Below are 18,016 nucleotides of genomic sequence, written 5' to 3' on the forward strand. Positions count from 1 at the left end.
CACTGGTATGGGGGTATATTAAAAATTCATATCATAACGAAAATATACAGTGGTATTTGGTGTGAGCCGGTATACCACCCAGCACTAATAACAACAGTCTCTAATTTTCTAAGTGAGCCTGAGTCATGTTCCATAGCCTGAAGTAGGCCGGGTAGAGGAAGAGACTTAGGTCTAAACTGTGTTAGATTAGTTCTGACCCTGGTTCTCTTCCTGGGTTGATCAAACTGACTGCAGTGATGTTTGGTCCCACTGTTCCAGCTGGCTGGACGGTAGAGGCCATTGACAGAGATTGTCTCGTACGCCACTGCATTTAATCCCCAATCCCCACCCTTTGTTTTCTGAAGATGATGAGTGTATTTCTGTCATTAGTAAGTGCACCAGTATTCAAGGAGCACAACATTAGGGTTATAGGGACTAGAAAATATTTATTTACTATCTAAATGTGTTTCTAAGGGCCAAACTTAAATAAATTGTGACCAAAAAAGTATTTGAGGTAGTACATGATTTATAAATCAGTAGTTTTTACATGAACTGTTTTTATTTCATTTTAGAAAATCTGTGACCCAAGAGTTTCCCTTTGTGATGCACTAATTTACGCTGCCACTGCCATCAAATGAATAATCATGACTACCTAGTTTACCTAGATGTCTCAATGAAAGAATTACTTTGTAGGTTAACATGCTACATTGTAAGTGATTCACCACTGAGTTTGGGGAAATGAGAGTCACATGCTCCATCATCAAATGTTTTTATCATTATTTAGATAAGTATTATTGTGGTAAAAAAAAACTTACAATGAAGAACTCGGGAGAGTTGGAGCTAGCAAAAGTGGTATTGTCAAGACAAATCTTTTTCAGCAGGATAGAAATTAAAAATAGATGGAAAAATGGGGTGACTATCCAGAATACATTAGGAATGTGAATGGACCTTAAAGCTATTTCATGTATTTACCACTTTTGTCAATTTATTTTTTTTTGTTTACGACCCTTTACTCTTCTTTCTTTTTGTCGCTGACCTATGATTAGTTTGATGATTTATTATTATCTTATTTTACATCTATTGTAATTATTTGATCTGACCTGACTGTGGTAATGTTCATAGAAAAATTCAATATTATCCTACTTGTTAAATAAAATGTTTCTGGTTGGGGTTTCGATTGCTATGTAGACTTGAAACGGGCTAAATGTACTGCATGAAAATGAAACCTGACTACAACACAGTTGAGAAAGAATAAACATGTGACAGAAAAACAATCCCTAGGATTTAACATTTAACAACATGAAGAATGGCCACACCATACTCAACCTCTATCTAGCCAGTGGACTGCAGTGAGCATACTGTCAAGTGTTTGCAGGAGCTACTGCTCTCAAGGACATCAGTCACCAAAGAGAACAGTATTCTGCGACCAAACAGCAAGGATACAGCTGTTGCATCAAAACTTTATCAGAAGGGGACGCAAGTGTGAAATCCACCACTCCACTATGGAGTAACAAGGACAGACAGAGTTGGAAAGAGATGGAACACAGAAACAGACAGCAGATACTCTAGCTACAGGGATACAGATGAAAGAGTCGGTGTACATTTACAATTAGAGAATAAACTGACACTTGATAGAAGAAACAGTAATACAAAATCAAAGTATAGAAGTATGTAGGCGTTAAATGTAAAGAAAACCACAAGACTTCAAAAACACAACAGAACTTTTAAGATCTGATATAATGTGCTCCAACAAAAATAAGTTGAACTTCAAGTTTAGGACCTGTGACCATGGAGAAGAAAATCAATCTTGAGAAACACACACACACACACACACACACAAACACACACACGGGGTATTTCACAGGGTTGCAAGTAAGTAGACAGTTTCAGAATTTTGTATACATTTCATGAATACAGTTAGAGAAAGAGAGAAAGAAGAAGGTTCCTCAAGGGACGATAATTTTACTCCTTAAAAAGATTAGACAAACAGTTTAAGATCATGTATCTTATTTTGACACTTTAAGAGTCACAGTCAACCTGTGACTTTAATCTATTATAATTATACTGCAAAGGCAACATCTTGGGGGAGGATATGATAAATTACACTGTAAAGTGGGCTAAGCATACATACAATCAGACACCCGTACCTGCATTCACACTACTACCAAATTTAAGAAAATCATTCAGTGGTGTCTGTGCTACAGTTAAGAAGAGTGACTTCAAGCAGGGATGACAAATACGCATTCACAGTTATACTTAAGATGAGTGGTACCTCTTCATTTAGGTTGGAAGCCAGTAGGACTCCTGATACTCCAGACCCAGACAGAGCAACACGACCAGCAGCTGCTGCAGCCGCTGCAGCAGCACTCAGTGGGCTAATGGCTCCTGTTTGGAAAACACATGACAGGAAACAGGTCACACTCACACATGTAATACAACAGTAGAAAAAGAAAAATGATTAAATCTAGAACACAAAAAGGACTTAACCATAAGATAACCTTGTTAACATTAACTTAAACAATGAAAAAAAGGCATTCTGTCAGGTGTAATATATCCCTTTTTCTCAACTGATTTAATACATTCTAAATTACAGAAATATTTTAAATGCAATACATATGATTATGTATCTAGAGGTCTACTGCATAAAAAAAAACATGTATAGAAATTGGAAGGGGGAAACAAGATATCCAAATCAAAGATGGTGATGTACTTGCTGCAACTGTAGTATGCTAAATTTAATTCAAGCTTGGTTAAACTTCAAAATAATGAATTATGTTCTCAACAAATTATACAATGCACATCAGAACAGATTTTTCTAACTTGAATAATTCATTCATGAAGACCTGATGTGTGATGAAGTGTTCCCTTAATTTTGCAGTGTATTTCTTACAGGAACTACGAATGAAAATGTTATACTTACCTGTAACCAAACCATTTAAGTAATTTAAAAAATTTCCTGGGCTTTACAACATCCTGCAATCACCTCATACTGATCTAGACTTTTTAAGCCCATCAGATTTTCCACCATATTGTACACTCTGTTACTGCATGTGCAAAGGACAGAATCACACTCAAGAAACAGCAATTAAGTGAGGATAACCTAACCTTAAGTGCTACAAAGAAGTGCAAACACAGATGCATGATACTCCCTTCAACTAATATTTAGAAGATGGATAAGTGGTATCTAGCTAAGAAACCTCAGTTTAAACAAAGGCTCAACGGATGTAGGATTCTGTAGAACCGAAAATGACAAAATCTGCTTTTATTTACCGATATTAGGGATTCTTCAAATTCTAAGCAAAAAGGAAAAAAAATCTGATCAAAATATATAATTCTAATTCACTCAGGCTTATGAATTAAAGAAGACAAGCAAACACATTTGTAATAAATGAAACTGCACTGTACCCATCCTAAGGCTGGTATTTGCCTCATCTATTAACTAAGCTGCATTATAAAATAATTACTAAGGCCATTCAGAGAAAACTCATTTTTCCAGTCCTGGCAGATTTAGACAACCACAGCAGGACATGACAAAAAACAGGACAAGAGACAGCAGAGACACAGTAGTGGACAAACAGAATTAAGAAGAAAGAAAGGATAGGTACCTCCACCTTGTGAGATGGAGAGAGAAGATGAGTAACCTCCTCCACTAGAGTAGGACGCTAGCGCTCCAGATGGGGTACCTACAAGACAATGACAACTAGATTTATAAAAACAAACACTCATCTAACCATCTTAACATCCAAAATGACGCTGTCGATTGTCTCAAAATGACCGCACCACCAAACTAAACTATCTGCTAACATACCACCAGACTACAGAGCAACTTCTTTCCCCAGGCTGTAAGACTCTTCAGTTCATTAGCAGGACACCATTGTCTAAAACAGATGTAGCAAGTCTCAAAAGGACTCAAATCTAATTTTGTCTTTAAAACCCTTGTTTAAAAAATGACATAAAATTTACTTTGTACCTTGTAAATCTGATGGAAGTAGAGAATGGTAATTAAAACGGCAGCCTCGCGCTCTAAGCCCTAGTGCTGACTGTCACTGGACTAAACTGCAACTATGTGTATGTGTCAGAACTGTCAGCAGACTAACTGAAGAGAAGCTCTATGGGTGAATTAGGATATTATAACTGAACTATGACCAGGATGCACACTTTGGCAACAACCATTCCTGTACAATATTAAACAGAAAGCACGAAGGTTCAACAGTATTTCATTTAACATAAAATGAAAACATACAATCTAATTAATATGTTCTCTATACGAAGTGTGTGTCTGGTAGAACAAGCAAAATTGTGGCTAGGGTTCAAAATGTCACGCTGCAAGACATGGACAATGGCTGATCGACGGGAGACTACAACATGGCCAATGAGGGTAGGACTCCAAGGTGGTGGATCATCACTTGTTTCATTGATAAGAGAGAACAAAGAAACAATGATGGTATTTACATCACGTGATCACTGATATCACACATAAGGGTGATATGATCAAGGCTGAAGGAGTGAGTGTGTGTGTGTGTGTGTGTGTGTGTGTGTGTGACGTGATGCCAAGTTATAGAAGACGGTTAGCTGCCGTTTACCTGACCTAAGATCACAATAACACCCAAACAGTGAACAAACACATGGTTTGAACACATGTGCATTACATCGACCTGAGTTTAAAGCCCTGTGCTTAGCCTTGCTATGCTAGGCTATGTGCTATCTAGGCCCAGTTCAATGTTACCAGTCTTTGAAGAAAAGGTACTGGTGGTTTCTTAGCTGATGAGCCGAGCAGGAGAAGAGATTGTAATCCTGATGTGGAACAGCAAGGTCCTTGTCGTACAAAGTCTAATCAAAGAGTTTAGATGGAGTAAACTGGTCACTCCGTTCCTTCACAGGAATAACAGCTCAGTGCTAACTTGCTTCATGTTCCTCTCACTGTGTAAATAGCTAGCAAACTTTGTGTCACAGCTGCTGGTGCTAATTGAACTAGGATACTAGAGGGACCTTGCGTTGCTGCTGTGGGGAGAAGTTCTTTTGAGCCTGCTGGAACTGTAGCTGGAAGCTCTCAGGAGCTGTTGGTCCCAGAGTGCAGGAGAAGAGCTGGGGGCAAGGCCCAGTGGTAGCAGAGCTAGAGAAGAGTGAAGAGGGCAGACAGCCAATTGGGAGAAATGATGGAGAAGAGGGAGTCCTTTGAGCCCCCTGATCCGAGTCCTTTAATATTTGGTATCTGCCTATACTGAGTGCTGAACTGATACTTTGATACTAATATTTTCCTGGATAACACAGCTGCATTAAGAAAAAAAGTACCTGCATCCAAGCTGTTCCTTAACAGGTTTTTTTTATTTTGTTGAAACAAAGTATATACTTTCATATGGCACCTTATTACTCGTTATTGTTACAACACTAGCCTAACACCTTCCTTGTGTTAGCAAGTGAGTCTGTGACGCTGCGCTGTGACAGCAGACCCTCGTGTATAGCCAGCTGGAGTGTGTCCGAGACGCAGACCATGCTTGGTACTTCCATATCATCCACTGCTTTTTTCATATGCCTTGCGTTGTCGCGTAAAATGACGTGGACATGTTGCTTGTCTATTTCACACACGTTCAGCATCTCCTCAATTGCCTGTTTTACATGCTTTGCTGTACGAGACCCACGAAACCTCTGCGCATACCAGCACTTTGTAACTCGAAAGTGGAGTAAATGTAATGTAATGTCAAGATGGTAGGGCATACCGGGGATTCAAAAACTCCAGATGACAAGAAAACCATGATCCTCTACCACAGAGATGAGCTGGTCATCCAGAGCGATTAATTTAATCACTTCTCTGTAATATTTTACAGAGATGTGTAGTATTAAATACAGCTCTTGTCACCCCCTCACTAATCGGTCGTAATGCAGATGTTACATGTTGCTATTGGACTGCTTTAGCTTTCTAATTTAAGTTATTTCCACCCTGGATACATTTTATCCACAGGTTTGTTGTTGTTGTTGTTAAAGTAACGTTATGTGTAATGTAATGTTTATAACTCGACCTTGGGTCCACGTTCAAAACTGTCTATTCCTAATCAGTGGAAAAATGCCCATATCAGCCCCGATCCCAGTCCCTCAGATCGGATCAGGACATCCGTACTGAAAACCAATATTCACTGGCAGTAAAAATCAAACTCTTTATGTCAAAACAACCAGCGAAGGAATTAACACTCAATGTCGGAGGGCATTATGGTCCACTTGTCCTCCCTGTTCACTAATTTGAGATTACATTAGCTATGTTGAATCTTTCAAACAAACACAGGTGGAATGGAGAACGTATTGGTCAGAAAAATTATCTTTTGCTTCACATTTACTGTCTGGAGTTAGCCTGAGATATGACCGAGCAGCACTACTGGCAAGAGAATTACTAATGTGTTCTTCAATAGGGCCAAAGTGTTGTAAAAGTCTTACGGATTTCTGCTGGAGGTAGGTATGAATGGAAGCAATATAGCTGGATAAAGATAGAGGTGTATTTACCCAATAAAGAATGATCCTTGTTGGCTGATTCTCCATCTCCAGTGGGAAGGTCTGGTCTGGTGTAGTCTCGACTCTTATCATTGTTGTATTTGACATTGAGGTTGACCAGTTTACTGAAGTCTATCCGCAGAGTACAGCATGAATTGTAGATGTTCTGTCCATCCAAAGACTGGAGAAGAAGAATGGAAAGAGGGGCAAAGAATCATAGTAGTGTTTTAAAGGGATAGTAGATATGTACTTCATATGATCCCACTTCAAAAAACATGAAACTATCCCTTTAACACTTTACATTAAACTTGTTTCATGCCAAGTCTAGCCCTCCCTCTTGGTCACATTATCCGCTGGCATGGCCTTAACTTTTGCTGCTATGCCGATGACACACAACTATACATTCACACGAAACCATCAGACACTCTATCACCATCCAACCTGACTGACTGCTTTCATGATTACAACAATTGGATGAACTACAACTACCTCAACTTAACCAGGACACATCTAAGGCCATCCTCATTGCTTCCTCGGCCACTCTCAGCAAAATCTCCAATCTGAGTTTCCCTGTTCTTGGTTACATCACATCCTCTGTGCTGAAGTTAGAAATTTAGGTATCACCTTAGACTCCACCCTCTGCTTTGACTCATACAAAGCACATCAAAAACATCACAAAAACAGCCTTCTTCCTTCTTAAGAACATCTCCAGACTTGTCTCTATCTCACTCTGTCACAGAAACACTCATTTATGACTTTTGTACATCTAGATTGGACTACTGCAATAGACCTCTCTTCAGTTTACCCACCCACAGATTTAAGTATGTCCAAAACTCAGCTGCCTCACTTATTTTCAGCCCTTTTCGCCACATTTGTGTTTTCAGACTGAGACTCATCCTCTGAGTTAGCATTTGACTCTGGCACACTACTGGGCTTATCAGGGAGAAAATGACCCAGAGAATTCACCAGATACGTGTATGCTGCGTTACGGCTCAGATCCAGTTTTAGGTATGTGTTGTAAGACCAATAACACGAAATGTTCCTGACCAAAGGATTAGTAGAAGAGCTTGTATTTGTCTCATTTTTGAGATTTGTGTGCTGGTGTCAACAGGGACTGTTTTATTTTGAAAAGTAACTGGATGTTACAACATATATTTATATTATATATGTTGTTTCGGTGCATAACTTCCTGTCTGCTCGGTGCTAAACTCAGCTGAATTGCTACATCGTGATCCAGCATCCGTCCTGCTATTCCGGATGTCTCCGGACTGCCGGAGCTGGGACAGAGCAGGCTTTGTGAAAACCTGCTCAGTTCTGCCACGCAGCGGACACATATCTGGTAGAATCACAGAGTTCGTTTCGCCATTGTTCGCTGAAAGTGAAACCTTCTCCTTCCACACTCGAAACAACTTTCGGACCCTCCTCCTCCACACATTAGCTGCTTACAGTGCCATTCCACAACACGGCAAATTCACCCTAACCCTGCAACTAAATGTAAAATGTGGTCACACCATTTGGACGCAGTCTGGAGCCCTGTGCCCCATTTGAAAGTTGAGCAAAAACAGGCAAAGATAGAAAGGAGACCTCAGTTACTCCACTGAGGTTAAAACTAAACAGTAAATAGTTTCTTGTGAATCAATAAGGAGGTTATTGTACTACCAACACTGGACAATCAGTACTTAAAACCTGTTACTGCACAGTCAAAAATAAGATTAAAATTAAAATTCTAAGCTTAGACTTGCTACAAGGGATTTTCATATAAAAAGCCAATATTTTGTGCTGTGACAAACACCAACCCCTGCCCTGCTTCTGCAAATATCCTTTCTATGTAACAAATAAGTTATTACAGATATATGTAACAATAAATAAAGAGGACTTTTTTTTTCTTTTTATCTTATTTTACTTAAAAAGTACAGCACAGGCTATAGCTGGTGTAACACTTGCACATACAGATCTGTGCCACTGGAGAAGGCAGTTCTCTGGAGACCCCTTTAGTCCAATTCATTGAAAAACTGTCATGCAAGCCTTAATTTTTTAATGCAAGGAATTTAAACAATGGGGACCTGTCAACATATTACAATTTTCTACAGGTTGCTTATCTAAAAGCCAAAACTTATGTAAGTGATCATACCAGTTTAGCTTGCTGTGCATTGACAGGGTCGCTGAACTGCAGAAGAGCCTGAAACTGGTTGTTCTTGGTGAAGGTTATTATCTTCATCACGGTCCCAAACTTACTGAAGATCTGGCAGAATCATAGAGAATAAAAGAAACATGACCAAGTTTTATGTAAATAAACAAACTTAAATTTTAACATTCAATTTAAAGTTCTGTAAACAATCACCATCACAATTAGAGGCGAACAAATGTGGGCTTTTAAAAGGCCTCAAGCAAAATCTGAGAGGCTGTTAAAGGTTATTGATGTAATGCTGACTTTCTTCTCTTTTTAATTCCAGAGTGGCTCTTTGTTGCCTCACACAAGCTCTTTTTATACTCAAAAGGTTCCAACATCAGGAAAAAAATGTATATGGAGCTGTGTGTGCCAATCTGAATGGTGGATGTAAAAAAATGTATTCAGGTTTTACCTGTTGCAGAACATCCAGTGTCACAGGATAAAACATGTTGTCAATGATAATTCGCAGGACTGGGCTGGGAGGTGGAGCTAGGTCTAAAACTCCAGGGTCAGAAGACGGCGAGCTTCCATCCTGCACTGCTGACACTGCCTGCAATACAGCCTGAGCCCTCTGGTTGAAAAGACAATACAATTAATACATTGGTCTAACCCTAGTTTGGTTGAAGGAAAGTGTTGGTGTACAAAATTACCTGGTTCAGAGCAGAGTCCGTTTTCAGTTCCTTATGGTTGGAGTACTGAATGAAGACAGGAGTGTTTCTGACCTACATCAAATAAGATCCATACAACACATAATTCAGTTAATAGCCCTTACAACAACAACAGAAATGATTATTAATGTGTAACGTGAATCGACTCTGATGTAAATCAGACCTGTGGTGTGACAGCTGTGTAGTAGTTAACCATAGTAATGGCTGCTTCCTCTGTACCCAACTCCAGAAATGCCTAGAAGCACACAGTCAAATAGAGTTTTAGCAGAATAAGAAATCATCTCCAGTATAATTAGTCTCTTTCCTTATCTTGTTTAAAAAGTAGAATTTCATTCACTTGAACTTAAACATGATCACGTCCCAAAGTGTTGGCTTTAGTTTGTTATGTAGTACCTGGTTTTTCCCCTTCAGCATCAGTATGTTGGTGACCTTTCCAAAAGGCAGCCCCAGAGCAATGACCTCAGTCTCTGACACTTCATTGGGAAGTTTCCTAATGTGGAGAACTCTGGAGGGAGGGGATTCATCCAGACGCTGTTTCTTACTGTCACTGCCGTTCGCTGAACATGGACACAGATAGACAAATGTTAAAAATGAATAAGAGAGTATATGATATCACAATTCCAGGTTAAACCTGATGAACCTTAAAAATATCTATTTAAAGCACGAGTTGAATACTAAGATAAACTGTGAGCTCAATGTAGCTGTTTTCGTTTTAGCTCTGATCAGTCAAAATGGCTGCTGCAAAAACAGCCTCTTAGTGGATTACTGGGTCGATAGAAAAAAAAACCTGAAAAAATTTTGATACACAATTTAATGTTTGAGCACAATTTAATGTTTGAGTTCCAAGCAAAAAGAAGGGCAATAATTTACTTGTTTTTGTATTTTTTTTTTTGTCTTTGGGAATTTTAGCAGGACACAAAACCAGCAATTTTCTCACATTTTGGAGACCAATTATCTCTCCATAAAAGCAAGAAATCTGTCTGTGTGTGTGTGCCTCAAATATCTCTGCCGTTTAGGAAAATACTGACCTGAGATTTTCAACATGGCTGCTGCATGGTTTAAGGGTGTGAAACATCAGATTTGTTTCGACTACAATGATACCGTTAATCAATTATTTCATAAATGATTTACCAATTCTGCTAGCACTGTCAACCATAGCCACCATAGCCAATCACTGCACACCATAGCCATGTGCACACCAGAGCCAATCACTGCAAAGCCCATCCCCACGCCCCACCTCCTGAGTCAACACGCCGGTGCGTCAAAACCATGTGACCAATTTAAGATGACGTAGCAGCAAGATGCAGCCTAGGAGAGTCTCGGTCCAACGTGTGTGTTGGTACGGCCTTTAAACTATATACCAGGTTTTAAATCGTGTTGATAGGCCAAGTCAAACCAGACTTCTGATAAAAAATGTCTGCTACGATTTTTCGCGAATATTGCCGCCACGTTCGCTGTGCATTTGGTGCAGGAAGAAACGGTCAAAACAGACTTTTCTCATTAAAGTGTCGGCATGCAGGAAGTGTTTGCAAGCAAAAAAACCTGTGCTATTCCCTTTTCTATTGGTGGAAAAAGGCACCACACCAACCACTCACAAAATTGTATGGCAAACCACGTGATTTGGTTGCTAAGGGATGGGGGAAGTTGTGGGAGGGACGGTGATAGAGACAGTAATGGTCATAGCGAGTTTTGTGACATTTAGCGTTTGAAGTGTATAGTTAGTGTGTTATGTAGTGTCTGGTGTAGTGTGTTTAGTGTGTAGTGGAGTCGTTCTTTTGTTTAATGAGTCAAAACAATGATAGTAAAAAACGGCAAATTATACCCTGGAATATCAAATTTCACAACAAACCTAAATATCCCTGACATCCCACCTCATTGGACCATCCATGAAAAAGCTACTGTAAAATACCAAATAATAGTTGGGGTGTTTATTTGTTTCAATCATTTAACAGACCAAGCGTTTATTTGGGACCAAGCAGCAATTTGGAACAGGCGTTTAAAATTTCTTTCTCTCAAAAATCCAAGATGAAAATGTCACAGAATTCACCAGCTTCTCTGTGAATTCTCTGGCATCCTTCTGGGCAATAGTTGTCTTATGCAAATTAAGTTGTTGCGGCAGTAGAAACGATTCAGCGAACCAACAATCGTGGCAAACTCCGCATCTCTGCTGTCACTCACTCTGCAGAGATATTTGAGGCACACATACAGACACACATACAGATTCCTTCATGTCCGACATGTTGCTTAGCACTTGTTTTCGTATTCGTTTCGCTGGCAATTTAGTAGCCTTCAAGCCTGCTTCACAAACGTATTTTTTTTTCAACTTATTCCATTAGAAAGTCATTTATCTTTGTTTTCAATATCTTGATCTGTTGATAAGTTTTTGTATCGTTTGTATTATGATATTCCTGTTCTGATTCCCTAAGATTATCTGTATCTTTTTTGTATGCCTCTAATTTAAATCTTTTTACATGTGCTGCTTCAGCTATCAATTTTCCCCTTATGACAGCCTTCATGGCATCCCACAATATAGTGTGTGTCCACCTCTCCATTGTTATTTTCCTCCATATATCTTTTTATTTCTGCTTTTACTTTCTCTTTTCTTTGTTCATTATTCCAAATTCCTTCATTGAGTCTCCATACTGTGTGTCTTTTCCTGTTGTTTGTTAACTAGTGCATTGCCCATAGGAAGTATGTAGTCCTATACAAAAGTGGGAGGTTAAGTAGCTTTTTCATGGCTGGCCAAATGAGGCTGTGTTTTAAGGTGGGACATCAGGGATATAACTGGCCGTTTTTGACTACTTTTGATTTTACCATTATATTTCACCAAAAAAACTATTTACCTTGCCTTGTTTGGCGTCATTATTTTCAGCACAACCTCACGTGTGACTGTTTAGTTATTTTTTCATTTTGACATACTGTTTTAACACAACATTTATTATTACTTACAATGCAAATATAAATTGTTGTTTGGTTTCTGAAATTTACAAAGTTAAATGTAAATGTAATTTACATTTAAATGCAGGCAATGCCTCAGGTACAGGTCTCCCTCAGCTCCTCCCTGCCAGCTCAACATTCAGCCATCTACTTATTGTTTTCGCTCATTAAACAAAAAAATGACTCCACTACACACTAAACATACAACCAAACACTACATAACACACAAACTATACACTCCAAACACACTATATAACACAAATCTCTTAACTCTCAAAACTCGCTATCTCTATTGCTGTCTGTATCACCATCACTGCTGGTGTCAATCTTCGCCTCCCACACTTTCCCCCCGTTCCTCAGCAACCAAATCACGTGGTTTGCCATATAATTTTGTGATTAGTTGGCGTAGTGCCTTTTTCCACCAATAGGAAAGTGTTTTCTTGCTTGCAAAAATGTTCTGCTTGCGGACACTTTCATGACAAAAGCCCGTTTTTACTGTTTCTTACTGCACCGGACACAATGCAAACATGAAGGCAATGTTCGCGTTTTATCGTAAGTCCGGTTTTGGACACGCCGGCGTGTCCGTCGACTCAGGAGGTGGGCCAGCAGATAGCTACACACAAACATCCACAGATTCTGATCCAGTTTGTTGTCCTCGCATATCCAGATCCCCTCAGACCCGAACGGACTTGGTCCGGACTCGTTTAGTCTCATTATATCCACAACAGTCAGTGTAGATGCATAGAACGGGACCGAACCGCCGGCAAAATCCCGGTCCAGCTCGCGCCGCTGCAGGTATAATTCCACTTGTTTCTTATGGTATGTTGTGAGGGTGGGCTATGCAGTGATTGGCTCTGGTGCACACATGACTATGGTGTGCTGTGACTGGCTCTCCCACGGTGTAGCCTCTTTCCTCCATGTATTTCCCATTTCTCCATCATTTCCCTATACGTCCTCACACCGTTGTTCAAGTGAATCCGGATTTTTGTGGGCGGTGTCTGGAAACGGATTCCTTTTTCCTTTAACACTTTCTTGATGTCCACATGTCTTCCGTTTCTGGACGATTTCAGTGGGGTAATCATGGTCAAAGAAAACTTGTTTTCCGCCCACCTGTATCCGTAAGATCCATCACTTTTTCTTTCAATCAGTCTGTCTGCTCCCACATCTCCACCAGTACATCCTTTGTGTCCACCCTCCACTCTTCCAGCTCTACTATGCATGTCTGGGCTTCAGCAATGTCAGTCTTTGGTGCCTGTAGTTCGCTGCTGATCTTGTTTAGCTTAAGATCAATTTCCTGTCGGAGGCTACTGATTTCTTCCTTCACCTCTTGTTTCAGTTCAACTTTAATTGTAGTTAACTCTTGTCATAACTCTTGTTTAGGGATGTAACGATACACTCAACTCTTGATTCGATACGGTTCACGATTTTTTGTTCACGATACGATTTTCTCTCGATTTTATTTTATTTTTAATCAAAATGAGCTACAGACAATTTATGACCAAATAAAATGATCTTTTATTCTTAGGAGAAAAAAAATCTTAGAGGTGCTTTCTTTACAGGAACTCTGTAAAACAGTTCGTGTCCTCTTATAAAAAGTGCAACTTAAATGGTCACCTTAAACAACAAAATATGAAAAATATATCCTTTCTTCTCACAAGTAAACAATCTCACAAGTAAACTGGTATAATTCAGTACCTCCAAAAACAAAAGAATATAAAATCTTGACCAAAAAAACAGGTCCTTTCTTTACAGACTTATTACACATTATTTTTGTGTCTTATAAAAAAGTGCAACTGAAGTAGTTATTAACTTAAATAACAAAGAAAAACTGAATTTTTAAAAACAAATCCACATCAAAATAATATCAGAACATAAAATCTCTTCAAATAAAGTAAGACTGGCTTGTGTAGCTTGAAATGGGGGAGAGGAGATGCAAAGCCTCTCATCAGGGTGGTTTGCCCCTTCGGCAATTTTCGCTCAGGAGGTGGCGTAACGTTACTTTGTTTCTCACTGTGGTGGCGGCTTATATGCTGCTGCATGTTGCTCATGTTGCTGGTATATGTTAGCAGTCTCTTGCAATATTTACATCCTGTTTTGGTTTTGTCTGTCCGTTTCTCACTGGTTGTATTTGTGTATATGGGGAATCCAAAATGCCGCCACAGGTGATTTAAAACCGCATCCTCAATTTCAAAGTTGTTGCCTACCGTCGCCATGTCTTCCCTCATTCTGTGCCCCGTACCTAAGTAGCGACGTGTGTCATGTGACTTGATTCGCGATACATTTTTTCTGTCAACCAGCGCAAATCGTCACGCATTTTGACCAATTCTTAATCGCGTCATGATGCATCGTTACATCCCTACTCTTGTTTAAGCTCTATTATGTCATTACTGATTGCGGCGAGTCCAGCCCGCAGCATCTCTGCCCGGCCTTGGCCGTCAGTTTTCTCCACTGTACCTTCCTCGTGTTCGCTAGCTCTAGCAGCACTAGCAGCTCTAGTAGCGCTAGCAACGCTCTCTGAGATTTCTGCCATTATGAGTTGTTTGGCTTTTCAATGTTTCTCTGGCTTCCTTGTTTGCTTCCTCCACTCATGCCTTGCTGTCATCTGTCGAGTTACATTTATTTGTGGATTTTTAAAACGCCTTGGGAGAGCTCGTTAACTAGGCGTCTACTTTCTCCGCCATGTTCCCGGAGGTCCGGGAACTTGGAAAATCCTAAAGCTGTACTCAAAAAACTTTTTAAGTTCTGAATTTTTGAAGTTTGCCCATCCAAGCTGATTTTCAGCATTTTTGTGATTCTGTGCCATTTTTTTTACTTGCCTGGGTTGAAATTTGTCCTGACATTCAAAGGGACCATTAAGAAACCTGGCAACATCTCCCTCTCTCCCTTGCTCAACCCAACCGGTCTAAGCAGATGGCTGCCCACTATTGATTCTGGTTCTTCTCCAAAATGTCTGCCTGTCAAAAGGCAGTTTTATTCACACCATTGTTGCCAAGCGCTTGCTCATGGGGGAGATGTTGGGTCTCCATACCTAAAATAATCAAGGAGTATGACTTGCTCAATTTAGAAAGTGTCATGAGATTACTTTTATTGTGAATTGGTGCTATATAAATAAAGACTGAATGATTGAACATGTATTCATTTAAATAGTTTTCGCTAAATGGTTACAGTAATCAATTCAATAACAGGAAGTCATTATTAACCTGAACAAAGAATTTGTCATTTTGAATCATATCTCCACTATAGAGTGGTCGTAATGGTTCCGTTAGTTGCATATACATAGGTGATGTTATCCTGCTCTGTATGTCTGGACAAAATATATATCTCGGCTAGTATACACAAGGAATTGCATAAATGTTGAAAAAGCTCAGAAGGTCAAACTTAAAAAGTATTAAGTACAGTTATAGAAGCCTCTGTCATTTCTTGACCTACTGATGTTCATGAAACATGATCGGACTCAATTCCTGAATACTTTCACATGCGCCCATTTTTATTATTACTATTTTATTTAATTTTATTTCATCTCTTTAAATGTCTCCAGCTTTAAATGATGGTGCACTGTGTTTACGGATATGAACGTACCAGTCATAGAGTTGGGGCTGCTACTGTACATGTTGAGCTCATCTGAGCCTCTCTGGAGGAACAAGAACAAAAAGGAAAATAGATTTAAATTTAATTTTCATTCCATCTCTATCAAATTCTAAAAATATCACTTTTATAAGCAGAGTGATTTACTACTACCAAACATACATCAAAATTTAACAGCAAACAAAGAATGAATGATGGCTAATCTTTAGCTTATTAAAATCAGAATCTCAAAGTTCACAAACTTTAACACACATCTTTCTATTCATTTTATCTTGTGACTTAACAGCCCGCACTACTTCATATATAATCATCTGCCGTATCCTAAAATCCCACGACTGTATATCCTGTGGATGATATTATGCTGACAACGTAAATGCAGGCATTTGTAAAAATAGTAAAAAATAGGAATCCTTGCCTTCACACCAACCGCAACATCACTGGCAATGGAGAGAATGCAGGGAGATGTTAAAAAAAAGAAAATAATGTTAGAAATGCAATGGCTAAAAACAAAGGAGAGACTGGTGAACTTGAGACTTTATCCTCAGTGAGAATGTTGTGGTACAGTGTGTGTGTGTGTGTGTGTGTGTGTGTGCACATTAACAGTTTCATGCGTTAAGTAACTCAGCATTCACTTATCTATAAGACTTCAACAGGTTGATATTGGTTACTTTACCAATTACATCCTCTGAAGAAGCATCAAAGACATCAAACACTGTTACAGAGGCAGCGTTTCCTTTATAAGCACTTGCAATGGCGCACCTCTATTTGTTGAAACATGGCTGCCACTGCAACAATTTATTTTTTTATATTTTCTAATAGAAGGAGTGGAGAGGGCTGTGTTTTATCACTTAAGCTTGCCTGATGATTCTGTGGAGTGTCATATCTGGGTCACTTAACACACATGCCATTAGAGCATATCTGCAAAGAGGAGAGGGCCTTCTTGCAATGTTAGAAACTAACACTATGTTATTGTTGGGTTTTCAAACGCTTGTCAGTAAAACCTAGAAACGACGAGGACTCTTACAATCTTACATCTTTAGAAACCAAAATTGTATGTTTTCTTGCTCAAAATCAAACCGGAGAACTGAATAATGGCACGATATATTTATAGGTATCTGAAAATGTCTTTTGCTGTTGCTTAACTTTAGTTTGTTATTTTGTGAAGTCACATATAAAAATAAATCTTATACTTCCCTGCTCATACCGTTGTATACAAAAAGCCGGCAGAGGTCGCCTGTAGCATACACTATAGCGTACAATCGCTTCAGACAAAAGGACCCCTACGAGCTGACAGGTGCGCTTGCCATATCGGCTATGACATGGTTCTTTAACAACATACAGGGATTACTGCTTACTACACCAATAATAACCGACAATACTAGTGTAATTTGTCAAATTAACATTTAACGTATATATTTCAGTTTAATCGATGGCTACAACAGTCTAGCTAGCTAAGGTTAACATTGATTTTACGCACGAGACGGAGTGATATACGTAATGCCTCCCTGAACTGTCACCTTCTGCCAACTAACTGTTCTAGCATGACTGTACGGTCCCCGACTTGCAAGAGGACATTAAAAAAGATCAAATTTGGTAACGTTAGCCGGGTTGCCGTCACGTTGTTCGCAATGTACTGTAGAGTATCAAGAGTCTCAATCGAGCTAACAATTAGCATATCGTAGGTTGAGCACGGGAAATGGCTCATTTCATATCCAATGCATGCACAGCTGTGGAGAGTGCACCGAGAAGCAGAAACTACAGTATATACAAATTTACCCGTCCATTGCAGCTCTTTGTACTCTCCTGTCTGTTGGTATTTCAGCACACTTCGACTTCAGTGCCTAATATGACTGAGCAAAATGGGCGTTCTTCTTCTTTTAGTTGGTTTAACGTGTGCATTACCGCCACCTTCTGCTTCGGAGGATTGGAAAAGCGCTGGGTTCTTCTTTTTCTTCTTTGGCAAATTCTGTCCCTCTATTCAGGGTCTGCATCCTTCGGAGGAGCATTTGAAGGCCAATTACGTCACTACACCTCGCGAAGGCTGTCCCAATTCTAAGGCTCCTCCAAACGCAGGCCACAAATGTGGCCTCCTTTTACCTGTTACTGGAGGATGCACCGCTACTATCCTTCGTGGCCTCACATATCCAAAGATTCTTTGCGTGCCCGAAGAGGAGCACGAAATAAAGAAATAATGGCG

General features: G+C 39.5%; 1 protein-coding gene across 2 annotated transcripts in view; it reads right to left on the reverse strand.

The window, feature by feature from the left end:
• LOC119011357 (polypyrimidine tract-binding protein 2-like) overlaps nucleotides 1–17,921 on the reverse strand; it is a 29,875-nt gene extending 11,954 nt beyond the window's left edge. The window contains exons 1-11 of one of the 2 annotated variants that reach the window (XM_037084405.1): nucleotides 17,596–17,921; nucleotides 16,235–16,256; nucleotides 15,814–15,865; nucleotides 9,691–9,854; nucleotides 9,461–9,532; nucleotides 9,280–9,351; nucleotides 9,042–9,200; nucleotides 8,591–8,701; nucleotides 6,472–6,640; nucleotides 3,585–3,662; nucleotides 2,252–2,364 (exon numbers count right to left, since the gene is read on the reverse strand). In XM_037084405.1, coding sequence (XP_036940300.1) covers nucleotides 2,252–2,364; nucleotides 3,585–3,662; nucleotides 6,472–6,640; nucleotides 8,591–8,701; nucleotides 9,042–9,200; nucleotides 9,280–9,351; nucleotides 9,461–9,532; nucleotides 9,691–9,854; nucleotides 15,814–15,865; nucleotides 16,235–16,256; nucleotides 17,596–17,603 — 1,020 coding nt within the window. In that variant the 5' untranslated portion in view covers nucleotides 17,604–17,921. The remainder of the gene's footprint in view (nucleotides 1–2,251; nucleotides 2,365–3,584; nucleotides 3,663–6,471; nucleotides 6,641–8,590; nucleotides 8,702–9,041; nucleotides 9,201–9,279; nucleotides 9,352–9,460; nucleotides 9,533–9,690; nucleotides 9,855–15,813; nucleotides 15,866–16,234; nucleotides 16,257–17,595) is intronic. The other variant, XM_037084406.1, reaches the window with a different exon arrangement.
• Between the last annotated feature and the right edge of the window lie 95 nt (nucleotides 17,922–18,016).

This window comes from Acanthopagrus latus, chromosome 21 (assembly GCF_904848185.1).
Source record: "Acanthopagrus latus isolate v.2019 chromosome 21, fAcaLat1.1, whole genome shotgun sequence".
In the NCBI taxonomy this organism is placed as follows: Eukaryota; Metazoa; Chordata; class Actinopteri; order Spariformes; family Sparidae; genus Acanthopagrus; species Acanthopagrus latus.